General features: G+C 39.2%; 1 protein-coding gene and 1 long non-coding RNA gene across 2 annotated transcripts; one reads left to right on the plus strand and one right to left on the minus strand.

Annotated features, from left to right (window-relative positions):
* The first annotated feature begins 148 nt into the window (after positions 1 to 148).
* LOC107551424 (FHA domain-containing protein FhaA-like) lies at positions 149 to 3,003 on the plus strand. The gene is made up of 2 exons (XM_016233021.1): positions 149 to 227; positions 1,461 to 3,003. Exon 2 carries the CDS (start codon positions 1,463 to 1,465, stop codon positions 2,981 to 2,983), a length of 1,521 nt encoding a protein of 506 aa, XP_016088507.1. The 5' UTR covers positions 149 to 227; positions 1,461 to 1,462; the 3' UTR covers positions 2,984 to 3,003.
* LOC107551425 (uncharacterized) lies at positions 2,947 to 3,690 on the minus strand. The gene is made up of 2 exons (XR_001604768.1): positions 3,344 to 3,690; positions 2,947 to 3,071 (listed from the first exon to the last, which is right to left on the minus strand). It is a non-coding gene; the product is annotated as an uncharacterized lncRNA (long non-coding RNA).
* Between the last annotated feature and the right edge of the window lie 4,772 nt (positions 3,691 to 8,462).

The raw sequence follows: 8,462 nt of genomic DNA on the forward strand, positions 1-8,462 counted from the left end.
CCTGAAAGGATATGCTGAGAAAAAGCATTTGCTTAATGAATAATTATATTAGTGTCTGCCCAGAATCCCCACAACAGTTCTGGTAAATTGTGTCAGAGGGAGGATTACGGCCAATACGCATGCGCAGATGCTCCCAGTTCCTCTCCTCGCGAGCGCACAAGCCAGTGGAAAGTTTCGTCGTTACACAGTCTACGGTCGTCGTCGCGCAGCCAAGGGACAACACAAAGGTATGCTAGCGATTAAAACACGCGTATTATTAGAGTAAACAGAGCTGTTTGCGTTATGATTGGTCGCTGGTTTATTGTAGCTACTGGTTTTGCTTTATAATAACAAGTGCCCAATATAGTCCCGCTATTTAAAGCGTTTGAGAAGTTACGCGCGACTAGCGGCCTGGTGTTGTTTAGATTGATTATAACTGGCATCTCGACACTACACATATTTACATATTATATACAATGCATTCCTTGCTCATGTTTTTAATAATTAAGTAATATGTTGTATAAAAGGAAAATAAAATTTAAAAAAATGTTAATGGCGATGTTATATTGAATTTAGTTCGATATGGTTCGAGTTATTGAATACTTAGATTTAATTCTTGATGTAAAGCCATGAATACATGTCTGAAATGGCCTCTGAACAATGAGACATAACGTTACACACACACACACACACACACACTCTCACAACGTTCACATCGTTATTACCATGGGATACAAATGGAAACGGTTCAAATTGACCCTGTTGCAGGGAATGTTGTCAAAATTGTCACAATGGGCAAAAATATAAGGTAACAAAATTTCAACATAGTGTAATTAATCAATTATATGATTTCTAACATTTTTATAAACAAGTGACAACTTGCCCCACCCTAACACTTATGGGAAATGCCCTTGTACTGAGATTGCAGTTCAGTTAAAGGCCTTAATTTCCCTTCAAATCTTTCATTAGGTTTGAATGTGTTTCAGTGTAGTTTTAATGTGTTCATTTGTTACCCTAACCGTTATTAAAAACATGACAATGCTGGAATTTTAATTTGAAAGGTGGAACCATTTGAAAACTGAAATCATGCTGAAGAAAACAAGCTTTTATATAATTGGAAGTTCGACTCAAAACGTTTTAGTTACTGAGATATAGTCCCTGTGTCAAATAGCCCCCTGCCTCTTTTATATGGATTTATACACTGACACGCTTTTAAAGAATATGACATTTTTCTAAATCGAATTAGTCTGTATCGCTAACATGTGTCATGTTAATCAGGAAAAGTTCATGTAGCTCAATGAGGATAGTATAATTTTGTGCTTTATGAATCATTTCTTCATTTACTTTCCTCAAGAGGTTAAAAGTAAAACACCTCGTTCATTCTGGACCACCCAGCTTTCATGTACCTACTGCACATTCTAGAGCTTTAAATAGTGTCTTACATGCATATATTTACACAATTTAGTGACTCTTTTCAACAGAAATGGGTCGCCTAACAGTACTGTTACTCTGTCTGGCTCTTGTGGTATCAGTTGTGGCCAGACGAGGAGGTGGCGGTAAAGGCGGATTCAGTTGGGGGAAAAGTGGGGGAAGCTCAAACAAAGGTGGAAGCAGCACAGGAAGCCAAAGTGGCAGCAGCAGTAGCAATAAAGGCACTTCATCACATGGGACACACTCGTCCCATGGAAACTATCCTCGCCAACCTCAAGCACCAAACCAGAATCCACCCCCCTACCCTGGTACTGGAGGCGGGTATCCGGGGCAGGGCAGATATCCACCAGCAGGCTCTAACCCAGGTCAAGGATACCCTAACCAAGGAAGCTACCCAGGGCGTGGTGGTTACCCGGCCCAAGGTGGTTATCCAGCTCAAGGTGGTTACCCGGCCCAAGGTGGTTATCCACAAGGTAACTACCCAGGGCGTAGTGGTTACCCAGGACAAGGTGGTTACCCAGCTGGAGGCTCTTATCCAGGTTATCCAGTCCGGGGAGGTTCCAGCCCTAACCAGTTTGGTGGAGGTGTTGCAGGTGCAGGTGGATATCCAGCAGCGGCGCAATATCCTTATTGGAACCCCAACAACAAAATCATGAGCCCAGGCTATGGCGGCAACTACGGTAGTTATGGGTACGGCGGCAGATCACCTTTCGCCCAGTCAGTGCATAACATGGGTATGGCCCCTTCATATAAATCAAAGGGGTTTGGCAAGCAGGCTATTTTGGCTGCTGGTGCTGGGGCGGTGGCTGGTATGGCTGTGGGATATGGCCTCGGAAGTTTCCCTCGCCCCCGTTTCAATTTCCACAGCCCGCAAGAGGAATACTACTACAATCACTACATGTACAGACGTTACGGCCAAACTCCCCCTGACAGTAACGTGAATGGAAACTCTAACACTCAAGGTGGAAATCCAGGCAATGCAGGATCGGCCTCTGCGGGACAAGGAAACGTTAACCCTCATGACATCTTCCAGAATCCTCCACCGCAGTCCTATGATAGCTTCATGGACAAGTGTGTGAAGAGGACAGACTTGCTCCGAGAGAAACCAGAAGGAAGATCGAGGAGATCCACTGACTTTGTTGAGGCTCAAGCAGCAGAAGTAGCCGATGATCCTACTGGTGCTCAAGAAAACGCCACAAGCAACAACAGCACTGCAGAAAGGGACACATCCGGAAGCTCTTTATTTGTAACCTCAAAGCCGCCCGAAACACACAGTCAACCTCAAGAGCAGACCCAGGAAAGAAAAGCAGAAGCTGACGGTGATGAAGACGACACTGTTAGCATTATGGAGATCAGCTATCCTGCGCTCATTAAGCAAATGAAAGCACGACGTTGTGTCGAGCTGTACATGGTCTATGCGGAAAAGCATGCAGAAAAACAGGTGCAGGATCGCCGTAACCTAGATGATAAAACCAGCAATAGTGGCGGTGACTTACCTGGACCCTTTGGGCATGGAGTCATGCTACTCTTTACTAGCATTCTGTCGCTCATCTTCATTTCCCTTCTACACTGATATTCTGGAAAAGGTTACACATAAAGACATTGAGTCAGACTGAAAAATGGACCGTTCTCACCCATCAGATGTTATCTGAGGAATTTGTCTTGGATCCTTAGAAACTTTGGACAGTATTCTTGAAAGACTACTTGAAGATTCAACAGAAGAGCTTCTCACAATGACTTCTGTAAAGTTACTCTACTAAATTGCAACATGAGTCACCTAACAATTTGTCATGAGCCCACATTTCAAAGCAATTTCCAAAGGAGCTAAACATTAGCATACAATTACTTTTTACAGTGTTCACCTTCACCCATCACTGCCACCTTCTTGCATGTGTTTTGGTGAACATGAACTTCTCTTCTAAGACAGCATAACGCATGAACCCTTTATTATCTCCAATTTAAACAGAATTGTGCATGGCATTGGCATTTGACTTATTGTATTCCACTGGCAACAGCAATTACAACAAACCATTATTATTTTGTTATAACATGGAATGGTGACTTCCAGCTCTGTTCTCATGATGTCACTCCTACTTGTGTAGTACACATGGAAAATTTTGTGTTGTAATATGATCTCTGATTGTTTGGACTGTTAACTTAGGCATTAACTTTCTTCTGATGTATTTATTTCTTTTAAATTATTATCATAGACATAATTTTCATGGTTTTTCACAGTCCTCCACTGTTAGTTTTGTTATTTTTTCTTTTTAGGGGCCGTTCACAATCAACATGTTTTTGCATTCTACTCCATTGTTTTTCTGTATAAACATGCACTAGATGGACATTATTGACCATTGACTCTTTTGCCGTAAAAACACAAACACTGCATTTTTAGAATGCAGTGCCACATTAAAAGACATTCAAAGATCTTGTGTTTTTTCGTTCCACGTTTTAAAATGAAAAAACACTTTCTGTGTGAATGGCTTCTTAGTAAATGTTTTTGTGATCATAACGGTTTGCTTTTTAACTCAATATGTACAATAATTGCCCCACTTGTCAGTTTCATTCATATCAGATGTACATGTACTATGACACTCAAAGAGATTAGATAAAACAGCATGATTTATATAAAGCTGGATCTTTATCAGTAGCTTGGTGCTGTGGTTTCTCTGAATATTACTGCTGAACATTCAAGTAAATTATCAACCCAGCTTGGCACTTTACTAAATAATTCATATAGAAGGCCTGTGGCGAACACTGGATGACCAGTAGAAGGCAAAGCTTAACCCCTTTATTGATGCTCAGCTGCATATGAATTGTTATGCCCACATTTCAAAGCAATTTCCAAAGGAGCTAAAACATTAGCATACAATTACTTTTTACAGTGTTCACCTTCACCCATCACTGCCACCTTCTTGCATGTGTTTTGGTGAACATGAACTTCTCTTCTAAGACAGCATAACGCATGAACCCTTTATTATCTCCAATTTAAACAGAATTGTGCATGGCATTGGCATTTGACTTATTGTATTCCACTGGCAACAGCAATTACAACAAACCATTATTATTTTGTTATAACATGGAATGGTGACTTCCAGCTCTGTTCTCATGATGTCACTCCTACTTGTGTAGTACACATGGAAAATTTTGTGTTGTAATATTATCTCTGATTGTTTGGACTGTTAACTTAGGCATTAACTTTCTTCTGATGTATTTATTTCTTTTAAATTATTATCATAGACATAATTTTCATGGTTTTTCACAGTCCTCCACTGTTAGTTTTGTTATTTTTACTTTTTAGGGGCCGTTCACAATCAACATGTTTTTGCATTCTACTCCATTGTTTTTCTGTATAAACATGCACTAGATGGACATTATTGACCATTGACTCTTTTGCCGTAAAAACACAAACACTGCATTTTTAGAATGCAGTGCCACATTAAAAGACATTCAAAGATCTTGTGTTTTTTCGTTCCACGTTTTAAAATGAAAAAACACTTTCTGTGTGAATGGCTTCTTAGTAAATGTTTTTGTGATCATAACGGTTTGCTTTTTAACTCAATATGTACAATAATTGCCCCACTTGTCAGTTTCATTCATATCAGATGTACATGTACTATGACACTCAAAGAGATTAGATAAAACAGCATGATTTATATAAAGCTGGATCTTTATCAGTAGCTTGGTGCTGTGGTTTCTCTGAATATTACTGCTGAACATTCAAGTAAATTATCAACCCAGCTTGGCACTTTACTAAATAATTCATATAGAAGGCCTGTGGCGAACACTGGATGACCAGTAGAAGGCAAAGCTTAACCCCTTTATTGATGCTCAGCTGCATATGAATTGTTATGCCTTTGAGATGTTGGGAATGTTGAAAATGTGTATAATGTTACCATCACTGGGATTAAAGTGATTAAATGCACCTTAGTTCCGTGTCTGCCTTTTTTCATTTGATATTTTTAGAAAAACCATAGAATAAAAAAATGTTTGCCCTCATTCTTGAAAACTAAATTTGGCCTAGTGATTATTTCAGTTTGTTCCAGTTCATGTTAATGTTTCATTAACTCCTTTTTTTACAGATGTCACTTGATGTCCAATGCAAAATTTGGTCCCTGAAGCGAAACCAATTTTTCCTATTATGGTGTCAGGTAAGCTGAATGTATACCTGTGTACAGTGTGTTGTGATCGTTTCTCTTGGAGGAGTCGTTTTGTTGTTTTTGTTTTTGATAACCGTTCAAGTGTACTTGATATCCCCATGTTGGCACATGCAAGATATTAGCTAACTAATTTGTGACTTAATTATACCCTAAGTGGAAAACCGTGAGCCTGTTGTGGTTATAAGACGATGAGGAGTGACAAAATCCAAATACAGGACTAATTGTGTTAAAACATGCAAAGCTGAAAACTGTCAGAACCATTTATCATCACCAGTGTTTTGGAATACAAATGAACCCTTGGGAAGAAGACTTCAGCACAACAGTGGATCACTGGAGATGAAAATCCCTTGTTTGGTGATCATTACTGTGGTTAATCAGGCAGATACACACAAAAACAAATAGAGATCACAATATGTTTCTGTTAATGATGCAATTTGAGACATCACACATGAGATCACACGAGACACATGCCACAAACAGGACACTGGCAGTGATAGAATACTAAAGACCAGCAAAAGATTGGACCATAAACACACATTTTTCCAGCTTAATTGAAAATGATTGTGTGAAATAAAAGGATTTTATTGTTGGACCATTGTTGGTTATAAATATCCAAGATAAAGTCTTCATGTTGGAGTCTTGATGTTAAAGTATTGTGACCTTACAAAACGGCATAAATGGATGACAACGTAATCTCCACATATAGAGTTTTACCACCAGTCCTCCGCTCCCATAATCTTCTTGATGAACCCATATTGATACACTGTAGAGCAGTTTGTTTGAAAAATCATCTCAGTAAATGCAACTATCATATGTGACCCATCTAGTGGCTCCTAGAGCAAGGGTTGCCAACATCTGGAGGGCTACTTTTCTGCAGACTTCAGCGGTCTTCAACTAGCTGAAGAAAGCTCACATCACACCTCTCTTCATCAGCTTGCACTGGCTGCTAATAGCTGCTCACATCAAATTCAAGGTACTGATGCTTGCCTACAAGACAACCACTGGCGCTGCACCAACTCGCTAGTTCCGACCTACGCACCCTCCAGAAGCTTGCCTTCTGCAAGTGAACGACGCCTCGTGGTGCCATCCCAAAGAGGCACAATATCACTCTCACTGTCTGATTGCCTCTACTTTCCCTGTTGAAAAAACAAATGCTGGTTAGGTATGTTTTGACGCTGGGATGCTGGTTTAAGCTGGTCCTTTGCTGGTTTATGCTGGTCATGTGCTGGCAAAGGACCAGCTTAAAGCAGCATCCCAGCATCAAAACATACCTAACCAGCATATGCTGGTTTTTTCAACAGGGTTGTAAGTCGCTTTGGATAAAAGCGTCTGCTAAATGACTAGATGTAAATGTAAATAACCTGTTTCAAGTGTGTTTGATTAGGGCTGTAGCTAAACTGTTAAAAACAGTATGTGAAAAAAATGAGTATGTCTGAATTTATAGTATTCATAAAACGGTAGACGAAAAGTACCCAGATGTACTACTTCCGGCCTGATTCTGAAGTGCGCATTTTAATGGACACTTAGCTATCACATGAGACTGTGAAGACAAGAAACTGACACTGGTAGGTCACATGACTATGACAGAATGGCAAATGTAGTTGACTGAATTTCATTCATACTACTCACATTCATACTATATAGAACATACTTTCTAACAATCGCAAAGTAATTTTTCTTGAAAAGACGTACATACTCGTGCGAGTTCAGGAGCCCTAGAGTGATTAGTCATGGCATTTAGGTTCAGGTGACTGGCTCAAAACAATGCAGCAGAACTGGGCAGAGATGGTTTATATATTACATAGCATATATTACATACATAGAATTTTTGCTGCTACAATGTTATGGTTAGTGTTGCTATGTAACTATTGTATGAATGTGCATATCAATCAAACTTTTTTTTTATTTAGTAGAAATATTTGTGTTTACACCCAAAAATGGCCATTTGGGGAAAATTTACAGTTGAGACATAAAAGATGTAGGCTAGATGAATATGAGTCCTCTATTCCTAATATTGCTTTCTCCAGTGATAAAAAAAAACAGTCTTGTCTGAATCAGGAGAGAAATATGCAAATCAAGAGCACCATTTACAAGTGAAAACATTCCAAAACCGTTCTAAACAATTGTTCTTACACTATGGCAGTGTAATGACAGTGACAGAACAAAAACACAGATAATAAAAAATATAAATAAAATAAAATATAGAATAAGTAAATAAGGAATGCAATATACAAATTGACAATTGTATGTACAGGTATATTACAATAGATAGTTTTGTATGTACAGGTATATTAGTACAAAATTGAAATGTAGACTAAGTATGTGTCTACATTTGCACTACTCTACACTGCCCAAAATACTCGCTTTAAATATAAAAATATAAAAACTCTTTAAATTTAAAAAACGTACTTACAGTCTGTGAGTCAGAACAGCCGGCATTGTAGTCTACTCTCCCAGGATCAGGAAACAGTCCTCCATAAAATGTGCTGCACACATCTGAATATTTGGGTTGAAGTGTTCTGGAACAGTGTTGTAAATACAACTTAACCACTGATTTCTAGTCGTGTCCTCTTTTGGAAGACCAAACAAAGTAGTTTCGCTTTCACAACGAAGCATACAGCGTCTTCACAACATGGCGGCGGCAACAACAATACTACAGCGAGAATAAAAGTTATGCCTTCTTTATTTGCGTGAACATTTGGGCGGCGTTATGCAGATCTTCCCACATCGTGACGTAGACATGTGGGGGCGTGTTAGAACGAGCCGTTTTAGGTAGGCGTGGTTGAATCTTAATTTTTATAAAGAATATCTCTTTGGATTTGAGACTTTAGTCTTTACAACTTTACAGATCTTCTTTATGCACCAAGAGCTTGTAACACTCCAAAGAGAAAG

Source organism: Sinocyclocheilus grahami, unplaced genomic scaffold (assembly GCF_001515645.1).
Source record: "Sinocyclocheilus grahami isolate Dianchi unplaced genomic scaffold, SAMN03320097.WGS_v1.1 scaffold423.1, whole genome shotgun sequence".
NCBI classification, from domain to species: domain Eukaryota; kingdom Metazoa; phylum Chordata; class Actinopteri; order Cypriniformes; family Cyprinidae; genus Sinocyclocheilus; species Sinocyclocheilus grahami.

What these genes read in the sequence shown, in the direction of transcription:
- LOC107551424 (XM_016233021.1), top strand. Translation starts at nt 1,463, where the DNA reads ATGGGTCGCCTAACAGTACTGTTACTCTGTCTGGCTCTTGTGGTATCA.